The sequence below is a fragment of the Cetorhinus maximus genome, chromosome 2, assembly GCF_964194155.1.
Source record: "Cetorhinus maximus chromosome 2, sCetMax3.hap1.1, whole genome shotgun sequence".
In the NCBI taxonomy this organism is placed as follows: Eukaryota; Metazoa; Chordata; class Chondrichthyes; order Lamniformes; family Cetorhinidae; genus Cetorhinus; species Cetorhinus maximus.
Window position 1 is genome coordinate 93,469,616 of NC_135880.1, and position 18,161 is coordinate 93,487,776.

Here is an 18,161-nt window from a genome sequence, read left to right on the forward strand (position 1 = left end):
AATTATCTCCTCTTTCACCATGGCTTGATAAAGACAATTGCAAACTATTCACTTAATACCTCAGCAATGCTCTCTGCCTCCATGTGTAAATCCCCTTTTTGGACCCTAATCGGCCCTGCACCTCCTTTTACCACTTTTTTACTATGTATATGCCTATAGTAGACTTTGGGTTGCTCTTTAATGTTGACTGTCAGTCACTTTTCACACTCCCTCTTTGCTTCTCTTCTTTGCTTTTTCAATTCCCCTCTGAAACTTCCATATTTAGCCTGGTTCTCAAATGTATTTTCTACCTGACATCTGTCATAAGCACACTTTTTCTTCTTTATCTTAATTTCTATCTCTTTTGTCACCCAGGGAGCTATGGATTTGTTTGCCCTACCTTTCCCTTTTGAGGGAATATACCTTGACTATGCCTGAACTATCTTTTCTTTGAAGATAGCCCATTGTTCAGCTACTGTTTTTCATGCCAATTCTTTTGACTCAATTTATTTGGCCCAGAACTGTTCTTACCCCATTGAAGTTGGCTTTCCCCCAGTTAATTATTCTTACTCAGGATTGTTCTGTGTCCTTTTCCATAGCTAGCCTAAACCTTATGATACAATGATCACTGTCCCCTAAATGTTCTCCTATTGACACATCTATCTGGCCCATGTCATTCCCAAGAACCAGGTCCAGCAGTGCCTCCTTCTCCATTTGACTGGAAACACACTGCTATAGAAAATTCTCCTAAACACACTCTAGGAACAAATACCCCCTCCCTTTATACTACTATTATCCCAGTCTACATTCAGATAATAAAAGTCATGATAATTTTTGCACCTCTCTGTAATTTCCTTGCAGATGTGTTCCTCTGCATCCTTCACACCAATCGGTGGCCTATAGGCTACACTGAGCAATGTACTTGCACCTTTTTCGCTCCTTAGCTCTAGCCAAGTCCTTGACCCCTGTGGGACATTCTCTTTCTCTAGCACCGCAATGCTTCCCTTAATCGATACCACCATCACCAACACCACCACACCACCCCCCCACCCCACCACACTTTGTTCCATTCCTATCTTTCTGAACACCTTGTATCCAGGAATATTTAGCACCCAGCCCCGTCCTTCTTTGAGCTAGATCTCAGTTATAGCCACAACATCATATTTCCACTTGTACATTTGCACCTGTAATTCACCAATCTTATTTACCACAATCCGTATATTCACATACATGCGCAGTAACCCTGATTTAGACTTTATTACTTTCTCCCTTACTCTGACCCCACCTATGAACTTGCTATTCCTTATTCTACTCTATCTATCTCTCCCAGTTTTCTGTGCACCTTAGTACTCCTCCCTGACATTATCTCTTGGTTCCCACACCCCTGCCAAGTTAGTTAAACCCTCCTCAATAGCGCTAGCAAATCGCAAGGAGCTCAGCAAGAAACTCAGTCCCAGTTTTATTTTGGTGTAACCCATCTGGCCTGTACAGGTCCCATTTCCCCCAGAGCTGGTCCCAATATCTCAAGAATCAAACACCCTCCCTTCTGCACCATCTTTCCAGCCACACATTCATCTCTTTTATCCTCCTATTTCTATACCCACTTGCGCATGCTAATCCAGAGATTACTACTTTTGAAGTCCTGCTTGCTAATTTCCTACCTAGTTCCCTAAATTCTGACTGCATTGGTATCAATGTGGACCATAACTGCTGGCTGTTCACCCTCCCCTCTCAGAGTACTCTGCAGCTGTTCAATGACATCCTTGATTCTGGCATCAGGGAGGCAAGATACCATCCTGGATTCACGTCTGCGGCCATAGAAACGCCTATCTATTCGTCTATTGAATCACCTATCACAATTGCTCTTCCGGTCTTCCTTGTACCTTCTGTACAGCTGAGACACATCCTGGAGTTCCCACATAGCACAGGATATGCATTCTAGAGGTCGGAGTAACCCTGCCATTTCTTTATTTATTAGTTAACCTTCCTACTGCTAATAAACCTGTCATTTCTTTATTTATTAGTTAACCTTACTACTGCTAATAAGTAAATAAGATTGGTGAGTTACATTTACATGTGGAAATATGATGTTGTGGCTATAACTGAGACCTAGCTCAAAGAAGGACTGGGCTGGGTGTTAAATATTCCTGGATACAAAGTGTTCAGACAGATAGCAAATACTAATAAGGCTTACTGCTGTTGATAAACCCTATTACTATTAATAAACTTTACTAATACTGATAAATCTTACCAATACTCAACACACCTTACTTGTAGCAGTAACGTAACTTAAAAGTAAAAGATAAAAGACAATACTCACCAGCTACTCACATGTTACTTATTATTAATACTTAATATTTTAACGCTTTAGATTGTCAGTTGTTTAGGATCAGTCCCTAAGCAGCAATACATACCAACCAATCAAAGTACAATTTTCCTGTCATGTCAAACCTTGTTTTTTATTTCTGAACATGGGCTTTGACAGTTCACAGCAGCAGCATAGCTATCCCTTCCCACCAAACTCTCACCACTTTTCTGGCCCCTCTTACTGAACTTTTGCCCCTTTTCTGGCCCCCCTCACTGAACTCTCACTTCTTTTCTGGCCCCCCTCACTGAACTCTCACCCCTTTTCTGGCCCCCCTCACTGAACTCTCACCCCTTTTCTGGCCCCCCTCACTGAACTTTTGCCCCTTTTCTGGCCCCCCTCACTGAACTCTCACCCCTTTTCTGGCCCCCCTCACTGAACTCTCACCCCTTTTCTGGCCCCCCTCACTGAACTCTCACCCCTTTTCTGGCCTTTGGATTTGCTGCCAATTCCAATTGGTATAGGGAATCATAGGCCTGGATTTTATGGGGTCTCAGAGGATGTGTTGGGAGGCAGTGTGGGGGCAATAATCAGGTGGGATGGCAGAGGATGGCATGCCCATTGTCTTACTGCCACCACTGGCATTTTACCAGCAGTGCAGAAGGTGGCACACAGACCTCCTGGTCTTAGGCCAATTGAGCCCAATTAGGCCTCGTGCTACTGCTGGCATTTTACCCATGGCAGGTGGTCACTTTGCCATGTGGGGAGACCACCAGATATACCCTGTTGGCCTCCTTGGGGGCATGCGGGGATGGGCCTCCTGATCGAGTTCCCTGTGCCTATTTCTTTACAGATGAATACAAATTTGGAAAGATAAAACAACTAACAATATCTGTCCTACACTCTAATATTCAGAGTAGGTATGCAGTACATGTGAACTAACTGGTGAACTGTGGTCAGATACACCACACTCCAAAGTAAATGGCAAGATGTGACCAAAGCAGATTCTATGGATTTCTCAACAACCCATCCAGATGCTTGTCACACCATAAGGCAACCGGTTTCAGTGAAGCTCTGTCTTTCTCACGAGGGTTTCCAATTTCCACATTTTAAACTCGCCTGAGAATTTTTCCCATACGTCATTCTCACTCAGGCAGCTTCAACCAGGATTCACCCCCAGGGTTTCAGTCTCACATTCTAAAATTTTTTTGTCCTGGATCTCAAGCCTCACCTTTCAAGCACACTTTCAGATCTTCAGCCATCTCAAGCAGGACACTGCTGCTCCAAAGACCTACAGTAAGGAATCACCAACCATCGGCTACCTCCTTGGATCTTCTGACCTTCTCTCAAGCCCACTTTGCTTCAAAGTAGCACATTCTTTAACTTGGAGCCTTTTCCTCTGTTCCTTTCTCTCAATTTTACTTGACAGAATCTGCTTCCGATCTCTGCCCTTGTCCATAACCTACTACGGTCTTCTGGGACCTGTTTGTGTCCCACTCCCTTGTTTGGGTCTTTCTTCTTGGTTTGGGGCCACTCCCCGCTCCCTTCCTGTGTCCTGCTCCTTGAGACACCTTGTCTCTAAATAACTCCGTTTCCACGTCATCTGACCTGCTTTTCGCGCTGTTTCACTTTCTTTTGTCTGTGCCTCTACGCAGGGCTGGTTCCCGGATGAAGAATTTAAAAATAGACGAACTGCGCATGTGCAGCCCCTTTCTGGCCAGCGCAAGCATGAAATCAATGATCTGTGCATGTGTGGCCATCTCCCAGCTGGCGCATGCACAGGAGACATGAAAGCGGAAAAACACTTGGACTGTGCAGGTACAGCCAGTTCCCAGCCAGTCACGCGCAGGAGTCCCAAAGCCCACTGGGAAGTATAACTCCCGAACTCCGAGGTAAGTATTCAACTTTTTCAACACAGTGTGTTCGAAGATTTTCTCTGAGCCATTTAAGAGGCTGCCTCCTGGAGCCTAGTGCAATTAAGGACAACAGGAAGAGCCCCACCAAGCAAGGTGGGCACTGCCCAGCCAGTAAGGAGAATGCTAGCCCAAACATGGGCAAGGAAATCTCCTGCTGATTACCATGTACCACCTTCAGCTGGTGAATCGGTGCTCCTCCATGTTGAAAACCACTTGGAGAAAGCACTGAGGGTGGGAAGGGCGCAGAATGTACTCTGGGTGGGGACTTCAATGCCCACCACGAAGAGTGGCTTGGTAGCACCACTGCTGACTGAGCTGGCTGAGTCCTAAATGACATAGCTGCTAGACTGGGGCCTGCAGCAGGTAGTGAGGGAACCAACAAGAGGGAAAAACATACTTGACTTCATCCTCACCAACCTGCCTGCCGCAGATGCATTTGTCCATGACAGTATTGGTAGGATTGACCACCGCGCAGTCCTGTGGAGACAAAGTCCCGCCTTCACACTGAGGATACCCTCCATCATGTTGTGTGGCACTACCACCGTGCTAAATGGGATAGATTTCAAACAGATCTAGCCAATCAAGACTGGGCATCCATGAGACACTGTGGGCCATCAGCAGCAGCAGAATTGTACTTGAACACAATCTGTAACTTCGTGGCCCAGCATAACCCCCACTCTACAACTACCGTCAAGCCAAGGGATCAACCCTGGTTCAATGACGAGCGCAGGAGGGCATGCCAGAAGCAGCACCAGGCATACCTAAAAATGAGGTGTCAAATTGGTGAAGCTAAAACACAGGACTACTTGCGTGCCAAACAGTATAAGCAGCAAGTGATAGACAAAACTAAGCAATCCCACAACCAATGAATCAGGTCTAAGCTCTGCAGTCCTGCCACATCCAGTTGTGAACAGTGGTGGACAATTAGACAACTCACTGGAGGAGGAGGCTTCACAAATTTCCCCATTCTCAATGATGGAGGAGCCCAGCACATCACGCAAAAGATAAGGCTGAAGCATTTGCTATAATCTTCAGCCAGAGGTGCCAAGCAGATGACCCATCTCGGCCTCCTCCGGAGGTCCCCAGCATCACAGGTGCCAGTCTGCAGCCAATTTGATTTGCTCCACGTGATATCAAGAAGCGGCTGAAGGCACTGGATGCTGCAAAGGCTATGGGCCTTGACAATATTCCGGCAATAATATTGAAGAGTTGTGCTCCAGAACTTGCCATGCTCCTAGCCAAGCTGTTCCAGTACAGCTACAACACTGGCATTTACTCAGCTATGTGGAAAATTGCCCAGGTATGTCCTGTACCAAAAGCAGGACAAATACACCCCAGCCAGTCACCACCCCATCAGCCTACTCTCGATAATCAGTAAAATAATGGAGGGGTCATCAAGCGGCAATTGCTTAGCAATAACTTGTTCACTGGCGCCCAGTTTGGGTTCCGCCAGGGCCATTCAGCTCCTGACATCATTACAGCCTTGGTTCAAACATGGACAAAAGAGCTGAACTTCCGAGGTGAAGTGAAAGTGACCACCCTTGACATCAGAGCCGCATTTGACTGAGTGTGGCATCAAGGAGCCCTAGCAAAACTGGAGTCAATGGGAATCAAGGGAAAGCTCTCCGTTGGCTGGAGTCATACCTAGCACAAAGGAAGATTGTTGTGGTTATTGGAGGTCAGTCATCTCAGCTCCAGGACACCATGGTCCCTCAGGGTGGTGTCCTAGGTCCAACCATCTTCAGCTGCTTCATCAATGACCTTCCTTCCATCATAATGTCAGAAGTGGGCATGTTCGCTGATGATTGCACAATGTTCAGCATATTCGCGACTCCTCAGATATTAAAGCAGCCCATGTCCAAATGCAGCAAGGCCTGGACAATATCCAGGCTTGGGCTGACAAGTGGCAAGTAACATTCGCGCCACACAAGTGCCAGGCAATGACCATCTCCAACAAGTGAGAATCTAACTATTACCCCACTGACATTCAATGGCATTACCATCACCGAATCCCCCACTATCAACATCCTGGCGGTTACCATTGACCAGAAATTGAACTGGACTAGCCATATAAATACTGTGGCTACAAGAGCAGGTCAGAGGCTGGGAAACGTGCAACAAGTAACTCACCTCCTGCCTCCCCAAAGCCTGTCCACCATCTACAATGCACAAGTAGGTAGTCTGATGGAAAACTCTCCACTTGCCTGGATGAATGCAGGTCCCACAACACTCAAGAAGCTTGATACTGTCCAGGACAAAGTACCCAGCTTGATTGGCATCCCATCCACAAATATTCATTCCCTCCAACACTGACGCACAGTAGCAGCAGTGTGTACTATCTACAAGATGTACGGCAAGAATTCACCAAAGCTCTTTAGACGGCACCTTCCAAACCCATGACCACTGCCATCTAGAAGGACAAGGGCAGCAGATAGATGGGAACACAACCACCTGGAAGTTCCCCTCTAAGTCACTCACCATCCTGACTTGGAAATATATTGCCATTCCTTTACTATCACTGGATCAAAATCCTGGAACTCTCTCCCTAACAGCACTGTGGGTGTACCTACACCACGTGGACTGCAGCGGTTCAAGAAGGCAGCTCACCACCACCTTCTCAAGGGCAACTAGGGATGGGCAATAAATGCTGGCCCAGCCAGCGAAGCCCACATCCCATGAATGAATAAAAAAAAGTGCTTCAACATGGAATTGCCCTTGCATGTGTGCAAGTATGTTAAAAATTATGAGGGCCAAAGAAGGTAAGCCACTCGGAGTGGAGGAGAAACCATTCTGAATGATTCGTTTATGCTGTAAGTGCAGCCTTTCCTTCCAGCAGGCGCATACTTGGGGCATGGATCTGGCTCTGATGGCAACCCACCCTGTCACCAGGAGGCCACTTCCACTGACTTGCTGGGCCTGGCACTCAGCGGGAAGCTCCCCCTCACCATGAAGATCCTGGCAGAGCCCTCCTATCCCCTGATTATCCTCATAATTGCTCATTATTACCTACCCACCGCTGCTGGTCAGGTAGCCGCTCCTGCTGTTCACTCACCTCCAGTAAGATCGACTGGAGGTGGAAACAGCCCATCAATCCAATGTCCTAGTTCCTTCAAAGTCCCACCTTCAAACCTGCTTCCGTGGATCTCATATGATTCCACCTATCATGAGCACCCAGCTACTGTCTTAGTGGCCCCATTAAGGTGTATGTATCTGAGCTGTTGGAGTTGTGTGATGCTGCTTACTCAATGAGTGATCTCCTGTGATGAATCCTCATTCTCCTCCAGCACTGAGGGAAACTTTTAGGACCAACGGGCTATGAAAAACCATGGCTTTAGAGACGGTGCAGAAAAGATTAACGAGAATGGTTCCAGAGATGGGGGACTTCAGTTATTTGGATTGATTGGACATGCTGGGTTATTCTCTTTAGAACAAAGAAAGTTGAGAGGTTTGATAGATGTACTCAAAATCACGAGGGATGTAGACTGAGTCGATAGAGATAAACCGCTGGTAGAAGGGTCAAGAACCAATTTAAAGTGGCAAAAGAACCAATGGCGACATGAAGAAAATCTTTTTTTTATACAGTGAGTGACTAGGATCTGGAAAGCACTGCCTGAGAATGTGGTGGAGGTAGATTTAATCATGGCTTTCTAAAGGCAATTGGATAAGCACCTGAAGGGAAACAATTAACAGGGCTAAAGGGAAAGGGACTAGCTAAACTGCTCTTGCAAAGAGCCAACATGGACATGACAGGCCAAATACTCTCTTTTTGTGCTGTAATCATTCTATGATTTTAGGATTAGAACTGATAAGGTGATAGGGTTCTAAGCCACTATTGAGTAGATCATCATATTTCAGTGGCTGCTTAAATCAAGTCTACATGAGTGGATGCCATCTGCCATGTGACTGCGTTATATTTAATTCCAGCACCATGTAGCTGGGAAACCTCCATCTCTCCATTGCCACTGGCCACTTCATGCTGAGACCCAGCTTATCTCCAGCACCTCCTCCTCCTCCACAGCTGTCAAGGCGGCTTTGCCTTTTTGATGGCCTTTCCTGTTTGCACTCCGAACTGAGCAAACCGGCTCTTAAGAGTTAGCTAGGAGACAGAAAGAAAAGAGCAGGTTGAAGAGTAAGTTCAGATTGGCAGAATGAGGGCAGTCTGTGTTCCCCAGGAAGCTGTTGAATCCTCTTTTGGTTTCTATTTATACAAATGGTTGGACATAAGCAGACAAACAATAACAAATTTGGAGAAAAGGCAAACCTCAAAGATCAGTGCAAGGGATTGTAGGAGGTTACAGATGGGTTAAATGAGTGAGCCGATAGGTAGCCGATTCAGTTCAGTGCAGAGAAATGTGTCATAATGCATTTGGGGAAAAGAATAGTCAAGTGAAGTGTACCCTGAACAGAATGAACAGATTAAAGAGATCCAGCAGCGCAGATACACAGATTTTTAAAGGTGGAAGTGCAGACTGTGTAAAAGTGCAAAAGCTATTAAAAATGCAAATCTAATTCTTGGTTTTTCATACAGGGTACTGAATGTAACAGAAAGTAATGTTGAATTTATACAGGGAATTATTGAGGCCACAGTGAGACAATAGTGGTAGTGAGGCCATTGGAGGAGGGAGGTCATATGATGAAACCACCAAGAAAATGTCCAACGAGAGTTGGCAATCCTATATCAGAGCTACAGAAACGTTATAACAAATATGCATTAAAATGATACCAAAAATGAGAAGTATACTTATGTGCAAAGTCTTGAAAAATTGTGATTTTCACTGGAACAGTGCAGTTTTTTTTGTTGAACCTAATGGAGATTTTCAAAACTAATAATTTCCTCCTCTAGCAGAAACCATGAAATATAGACTCTTCAAGCTTGATTTTAACTCCTTGAGAACACCACACCCCCACCCTCTCCAAAATCAGAGGTTGCACAACGTGATATTGGCACCAAGGAAGGTGAGGTCCTGTACAGTCAGCTGGCTGGCAGCAAAAACCTGGTGCCTGGAATTTTGCAGCAACAGCTTGAGTTATGCTGAGCAGCCAGTGTTCTGGAACAAAACAGTAAGTGCTGGAAAAACACAGCAGATCTGGCAGCATCTAAGGAGAGAGAAACAGAGTTAACGTTTTGAGGATGTTAACTCTGCTTCTCTCTCCTCAGGTTCTGCCAGATCTGCTGAGTTTTTCCAGCACTCCTGGTTTTATTTCAGATTTCCAGCATCCACAGTATTTTGCTTTTATTTTAGCCAGTATACTGGACTCAGTACGAGGCATACCAGTCCTTGACATGACAATTTTTTTTCTGAGGGGTCCTGGTTTTGGCCCGAGCAAAAAAAAAAAAAATCAGAACTATGAGGAAATAGACTGCCTTGGAAATTAAATTGATTAGCTTTGAAAGAAAATTGTCCACTGTTTTTGCTGGGTAAAGAACTAATGGCTGCCCAGTGCTGTATTATATAATCCCCCACACCCCTCTTCTGCACGGCAGTCGTAATGGTGCAGCATTGTGGAAATGAGGGACTTCCTGACCCTGGAAACTTCTGCCAGGTTAGGAGCAGAGGTTCTCAGTAGGTGCCCCCGGCACTTGTGCTGGCAAAGCCTGCTGGCATATTCTTCGGCTCAGAATATTACCATAATGAATCCTTTTGAAAAATGATCTTGTGTTTTTTTTTATTTTAACTCGGACTAGCATTTCTAATGTGTACAAGTTACTGCAGTGAAAAGGAATTTTATATTTTTAAAGCAAAGCTGTTGTTTTAGAGCATTTGTACCTGTATGAATACCCTTAAAATAATTTCGACCATACACAATTGGGGAATGCTGTGTTTGAAGTCATGCTGTAGTTACTTGTTAATTGTGAATTTGTATGAAGCACTTGTAGTACAATAGCATACCATTAAAGTAACATTGGAATCTTCACATGTATGATCACAGAAATGTAAGATATAACTCACACTTAATATAACACGATCCCGTTCCACCAAATCAGCAAGTTTATTCAAAAGCTTCCCTCTTTCAGAAGCGTCCATCCTGCGCCATGGCGATCCAATTTGAAAAGCTTCCCTGGCTGCTTTTACTGCTTTGTCAACTTCCACCTTAAAGGGAACAATTCACATGCAAAGCAGTCACACTGAGAATTAATGATGGTTTAACAGTGCAAGTAACACTGTTATAATTAGGCAACATTGTAATAGGTAACAGTACAGAAGTTAAAATTAAGACATTGTACAGGCTATAACATTAAGATATTCTACACGTTACACATTAAAGCTTGAAGGAATGGTTACAAATATATCCACTTAGCCATTCATATTCAGCTTTTCAATGGCCGAATATATTATATTTTAGGGCACAGACATATTTACAAAACAACAGACAGAACATTTAATGAATAGTGATGTGACTGATGAAAAGAATTAAAGCTAATATACTTAAAAAGAAACAGACCTAAAAATCCAACCATACAAATCCTGTTTTTCAGACACTAAATGGCCTCCTAAACCTCCAATATGGTGGGCAGGAGGTGCACATGGAGACCACAGTATGCTGCCTGCCATATTGGTGAAGTTCAAAGGACAGCTTGAAGCCTCCCATGCAAGATTAGTTTGCTATGAGGTTACCAGTTGGTGCTAGTGTTAGCTACACTCAGGAAAACCAGTTTTATGCAGCCTAATAGATGGTTCTTAAAGGAATCATCCATTACGCAGCAACTAACAGAGTAAATTTTTAAAACTTCCCTGAATATAGATTCAGGAACAGGAGCATCCTTCTTACCCATTGCACCCCTTCTGACCTAATCGCTCACGTTTTGACCTAGTTGCACCCCCGCCCCTCCTTGCTTGTATACCAGAGAGCTGCTGTGATCACAATTACTGTTACTACCCATAGCTTGCTGGCTCCATGGAAATGATACCAAGGTCCAATATTGGGGCACTTTGGGCCTCACCATTTAGGGATTGTACCCTGTGCCCCCGGAATATCCAAAATGGGTGTGCCTGAATTTTTGCATTCATAAGACATGGCAGTAGTGTGCTCTTATTTGTAAGTGATTTGGCTTTGTTTTAGGAATAAAAAAACAAAATAAATTTAGCTGTTACATTAGGTAGAACAGGAACAGGAGTTGGTTATTCAGCGCCTCACACCCATTTTACTATTCAATTAGATCCTGGCTGATTTGTATCACAACTCTATTTAGCTCTCTGATTGTCATATAAATCCAACTAATGTCCTTTAGAGAAGGAAACCTGTCATTCTTACTTGGTCTGGTTTATACGTGACTCCAGTTTCACACCAAATGTGGTTAACTCTTAACCGCCCTTTGAAATGGCCTAGCAAAACATTCAATTGTACCAAATTGCCAAAGTGGTCCAAGAAGAAAGACCCACACTTCTCAGGCTAACTAGCATGGACAATAAATATCAATCGTGCCAGCACTGTCCATACCACATGAATTTTAAAAAAGCAACTAAAAACAATTACCAGAGAGCTAGGGATTGCTGATTGCTTCCTGGTTATGTTATTAAAAACCTAGCTAGATTTAAGGCATGAATAGACAATTTCAAAAGAACTTATGAGAATGATCTAACTCATAAGAGCTGAAACAATTTTTTTTCAGATGCTGACTGACCATATGTGCATTTCCAACATTTCCTGTTTTTAATATTCTATACTTTATTATGTTCTTTATTATGTAATACACAGGTAATACAAAGAGGAACATAGAAAGAAAGGAAAAATGGTTCTTTCTTTTGTTCCACTAAAAATAGCAAAATACAATGTCTGCAGCAACATAGCTTGTTGCCCTAGCAATTAGTTATAGAAAAAAGCACCTGTGGGCATAATAGCATTAACCATTCTCTCATCTGTACATGGAAAATGAATGGCAGTGAATCAGAGCTTTAAGTGAGCTGTCAAAAAATGGATTGAGGTAATTCAATTACAGTTCATCTCGTAATTCCTGCCTGGTCAAATATCAGAGAAACTAAGGGTGGCGGTAATCTAATCTTAAGTAAATCTATACTTTTTATTCAGTGTAAACATAATTCCACCTTTTAAATAGGATAATTTAACTTATGGCCCTAACTTACACTTATCATTACATGTTTAGAAATTACTCCTCACAATTTAATCTTTAGAATTTAGAACAAAAGTGCAGTAAACTAACAAAAGCAAGGTCCAAAAAATGATTATTTCATGTTGTGCTATATTTAACCCTTTAAGGAACAATGGTGAGTTTTGTTTAAATAAAAGTTTCCTTATTTTAACTTTATATTTGTTCATTCCTTGGAATCTCTGAATGCCATGTACAATTTTGTTTTATAAATAACCAATTCCCAGGGTCCTGTCAATAAACAATACCTGAAGGGGATATGTAAAAGTCACTTGGATAATCACACGCTGATTTTCTTTCATTCGTTGTTCTGATTCTGTCTTGTTGGGGATGGTCATTGCCTGGCACTTGTGTGGCACGAATGTTACATGCCACTTTCAGCCCAAGCCTGGACGTTGTCCCAGTCTTGCTGCATTTGGACATGGACTGCTACAGTATCTGGGTTTCGCGAATGGTGCTGAACATTGTGCAATCAGCAAACATCCCAACTCCTGACCTTCTCATGGAAAGAAGGTTATTGAAGAAGCAGCTGAAGATGGTTGGGCCTTGGACACTACCCTGAAGAATTCCTGCAGTGACGTCCTGGAACTGAGATGATTGACCTCCAACAACCACAATCATCTTCCTTTGCGCTAGGTATGACTCCGACCAATGGAGAGTTTTCCACCTGATTCTTATTGACTCCAGTTTTGCTAGGGTTCCTTGATGCCACACTCGGTCAAATACTGCCTTGATGTCAAGGGCAGTCACTCTCACCTTGCCTCTGGAGTTCAGCTCTTTTGTCCATGTTTGAACCAAGGCTGTAATGAGGTCAGGAGCTGAGTGGCCCTGGCAGAACCCAAACTGGGTGTCAGTGAGCAGGTTATTGCTAAGCAAGTGCCACTTGATTGCACTGTTGATGATCTCTTCCATCGTTTTCCTGACGATCGAGTGTAGATGGGGCACTAATTGGTCGCGTTGAATTTGTCCTGCTTGTTGTGTACAGGATATACCTGGATAATTTTCCACATTGCTAGGAAGATGACAGTGTTGTAGCTGCACTGGTATAGCTTGGTTAGCGACGCGGCAAGTTCGGGAGCACAAGTCTTCAGTGCTATTGCTGGAATATTGTCAAGGCCCATAGCCTTTGTAGTATCCAGTGCTTTCAGCCATTTCTTGGTTTCACATGGTGTGAATCAAATTGGCTGAAGACTGGCATCTGTGATTCTGGGGACCTCCGGAAGAGGCCCAGATGGATAATCCACCCAACGCTTCTCGCCGAAGATTGTTGCAAATGCTTCAGCCTTATCTTTTGCATTGACGTGCTGGACCCCTTCATCATTGGGGATGGGGGTATTTGTGGAGCCTCCTCCTTCAGTGAGTTGTTTAGCTGTTCACTACCATTCATGATGTGGCAGGACTGCAGAGCTTAGATCTGATCCATTGGTTGTGGAATCGCTTAGCTCTATCACTTGCTGCTTATGCTGTTTGGCATGCAAGTAGTCCTGTGTTGTTGCTTCACCAGGATGACACCTCATTTTTTAGGTATACCTGGTGCTGCTCCTGGCATGCCCTCCTGCACTTTTCATTCAACCAGGGCTTATGCCCTGGCTTGGTGGTAATGGTAGAGTGTGGGATCTGCCAGGGCATGAGACTACAGATTGTGGTTGAGTACAATTCTGTTGCTGCTGGTGGCCCACAGCACCTCATGGATGCCCAGTCTTGAGTTGCCAGATCTGCTCGAAACCTATCTCACTTAGCACGGTGCTAGTGCCAGACAACACAATGGAGGGTATTCTCAATGTGAAGACCAGACTTCGTTTCCACAGGGACTGTGTGGTGATCATTCCTACCAATGCTTGTCATGGACAGATGCATCTGTGGCAGGCAGTTTGGTGAGAATGAAGTCAAGTATGTTTTTCCCTCTTGTTGGTTCCCTCACCACCTGCTGCAGACCTAGTCTAGCAGCTACGTCCTTTAGGACCTGGACAGCTCAATCTATAGCGGCGTTATCAAGCCACTCTTGGTGATGGACATTGAAGTCCCCCACCCAGAGAACATTCTGCACCCTTGCCACCCTCAATGCTTCCTCCAAGGGGTGTTCAACATGGAGGAGCACTGATTCATCAGCTGAAGGAGGGTGGAGGGGGGAGCGGGTGGCACATGGTAATCAGCAGGAGGTTTCCTTGCCTATGTTTGACCTGATGCCATAAGACTTCATGGGTCCAGAGTTGATGTTGAGGACTCTCAGGGCAACTCCCTCCTGGCTGTATACCACTGTGCCCCCACCTCTGCTGGGTCTGTCCTGCCAGTGAGACTGGGCATACCCAGGGATGGTGATGGTGATGTCTGGGACCTTATCTGTAAGGTATGATTGCATGAATATGACTCTGTCAGGCTGTTGCTTGACTAGTCTGTGAGACAGCTCTCCCAATTTTGGCACTAGCCCCCAGATGTTAGTAAGAAAGACTTTGTAGGGTCAACAGGGCTGAGCTTGCCATTGTCATTTTTGGTGCCTAAGTCGATGCCGGGTGGTCCATCCAGTTTCATTCCTTATAGACTTTGTAGAGGTTTGATATAACTGAGTGGCTTGTTAAGCCATTTCAGAGGGCATTTAAGAGTCAATCACACTGGAGTCACATGTCGGCCAGACCAAGTAAGGATGGCAGATTTCCTTCCCTGAAGGACATTAGTGAGCTAGATGGGTTTTTACAACAATCAACAATGGCTTCATTGTCATTATTAGACTTTTAATTCCAGATTTATTTTGAATTCAAATTTCACCATCTGCCATGGATTCAAACCCGGGTCCCCAGAGCATTACCCTGGATCTCTGGATTACTAGTCCAGCGACAATGCCACTGCGCCACCGCCTTCCCGATACCTTTCCCTTAACTTCCCTGTGATTTTCATGAAGTTGTGACATTAATTGCCCATTAAATTCACCACAGAAAGTTAACTTGAGTAATTAATAACATAAACACCCTTTCAATGGTGTGATGGTCATTCCTAATTGCCAATCAACCTTTCTTGTCCAGAAATTGGACAATTAAAAGTATAGAGCTTCATTCCTTCAGTAGTAAATTATTGTTGGACATTTTAAAAATGTAATTTTTTCTTAAATATTAATTTTCCTTTGTCTTTTTCTCTCTCTCTCTTAACTCAATATTTCTGTCCCTCTCTTTATTTCTCTTTCTGTACCTGATTCATTCACTCTAATTCACCCTTCTTCTCATTCCCTCCTCTGTTTATTTCTCAGTCTTAAATCTAAATGGTTAAGGGGATATACTTATTGTCCCATTGTTTACCAAGGTCCAAGATACCCTGTTGCCCTTGCGTTCACACTTCCAGCCACTTTGTGAGCAAGAATGCTTGAGTCCAATGATGCAAGAACAAATCTAACTAACAGGATATGACATGAGATGCCCCACGGCAACAAATTCTGGGCCATAGACGTGCACACATATAGACACATGCATGTGCACATGCTTTCACATGTGCTTATGCACAAGCACACACAAATGGACTTGCTTTATTGTAAATTATCTGCAGTTTCCAAGGCTGTTGGTATTTGGATCACTATGCAGTATGCTCAGATATGATTTTGTGTACTATGCCAAGGTAACTCTTTGCGTTACAACAATTGAGGTATTGTATTTAAAGTTAATTAAGGTTAAATAATCATAATAAAGAAAAAGCCTTCATATTGGAGAGTACAAGAAACTTGTACACAAAGTGTGAAATAGTCCTGCTAACGTTATACCTTTTTTGTAAATCAGCAAAGAAGATTATCATACAGTTACACTATCACATTTTGTGAAAGTAATTTGGGTGTGCTGTGCTGGAAACACGACAGTATATTGCAAGAATCATATCTTGATCAAACCCCAGAGTTCACTAACTTCAGGAGATGAGAGAACTCTTTGTGTTCACACTAAGTGCAGTATAACTGATTCAAAGCTGCATTTTAAAATTAGAAGCATTTTACTGGATCTCCAGGGCAGTTCATAAAGCACCTTTCAATTTTATAATAGGAGCAGAAAGCCCCCATCCACTCTTTCATATTATTAAATTTAACTACCTAGGAACCACACAAGTGCAGTACTCCATTGAAGTTAGCCTAGTGTGGCCTTCATTGATGCACAGTCTGCAGTATAATGCATGCCAATTCTCAGATACTAATCTCAAATTGTAGTTGCAGCCTTCAATCAATAACTATAGGTGGCTTTGTAATATAATGCACATTTAGGTATTTACCCTAAACTCTCTAGTATGGCAATGTTTGTAAAGAATAGAATAGAAGAACTTGTGAAAATGTGACTTATAAATACAGAATAATGGCTTTCAATGTATGCTTTAATTTGAACACTTCTATCAAATCTCCTCTTAACTTCTCTGTTCTAAGCGGAAAAACCCAGCTTTTCCATTCTCTCCACTTAATTGAAGTCCCCCATCAGTATCATTCTACTAATTCTCTTCTGCACCCTTTCCAAGGCCTTGACATCCTCTCCAATGTGTGTTGTTCAGAATTGAACACAATACTCCAGCTGAGGTATACCTTGTGTTTTATTTGGGTTTAGTATAAATTCCTTGTTTTTGTATTCTATTAATAAAGCCAAGGATCCATATGCTTTTTTAAACAGCCTTCTCGACGTATTCTGCCACCTTTAAAGATTTATGGGCATACACTCCCAGATCTATGTTCCTGTAACCCCTTTAAAATTGTACCATTTATACCATGTGTTAAATTTCATCTGCAATGTGTCTGCCCATTTTACCAGTCTGTCTATGCCTCTGTGAAAGCTGTTACTCTACTCCTTGTTCTTTACTACATTTCTGAGTTTCACATCCTCTGCAAACTTTGAGGTTATGCCCTGTGTACCCAACTCCAGGTCATTAATATATACCAGGAACACATAGTGGTCTTAAAACTGAGGGTACAACACTGTACACTCCCTATCAGTCTGAAAAACAACCATTCATCATTACTCTTGGTTTTCTTAGCCAATTTGTACAGTGATGCCACTATACATTTAATTCCATGGGTTTTAATTTTGTTAACAAGTCTATTATGTGGTGCCTTGTCAAATGTCTTTTGCAAGTCCATATACACAACATCAGCTCTCTTCATTACGACATCAAAGAACTCAATTAAGTTTGTCAAACACTTTTCCTTTAATAAATCTGCTGACTTTCATTTATTTGTTGATACTTTTCCAAATTTCATAGAAGCATAGAAACTAGGAGCAGGAGTAGGCCATTCGGTCCTTTGAGCCTGCTCCGCCATTCATTATGATCATGGCTGATCATCCAATTCAATAGCCTGCTCCTGCTTTCTCCTCATATCCTTTGATCCCTTTCGCCCCAAGAGCTATAGAAACAATCAATTAATTTTGTCCGAGATTATTGTCTCTAAAATTTTTGCTACTGCTGACATTAGGTAGACTGGCGTGCATTGCCAGGTTTATCCCTCTCAGTTTTTCTTTTCAAATAGGACTGTAAAATTTACACATATCATGCTTCAAATCACTCACCGTATCCCAAAATGCTATTTTCTGAAAGATCAAGGCACCCTTCTATCATCAGTAATCATAAGATAAAAGAAGATTGGTAAAAGATGACCTGTTTTAGTCTGTTTTAGTGAAATATGCCTTTCACAGAAAAGAACCATAACATCATTGTTGCATATTTGCATGATGATAAATAGAGGAAAATATATACCATGTTACAGCAAGGTCACTTTTACATAAGTAATTCAAGGACTTTTGAGGTTGTTAAAATATTTCCTTAATGGTAAAGTCTTCAATATCATATTTATAGATTTTAACTGATAGAAAACCCATATACTTGATACTCAGTGTTGAGTGTACAAATG

The 18,161-nt window shown here is 43.0% G+C and overlaps 1 protein-coding gene across 2 annotated transcripts in view; it reads right to left on the reverse strand.

Moving 5' to 3' along the window:
- The window catches only part of LOC144695973 (aldehyde dehydrogenase 1A1-like), a 116,057-nt gene that overhangs the window by 63,104 nt on the left and 34,792 nt on the right, over window positions 1-18,161 (reverse strand). For both annotated transcript variants that reach the window (XM_078567112.1, XM_078567120.1), the window contains exon 4: window positions 10,152-10,292. In XM_078567112.1, the coding sequence (XP_078423238.1) occupies window positions 10,152-10,292 (141 nt within the window). The remainder of the gene's footprint in view (window positions 1-10,151; window positions 10,293-18,161) is intronic.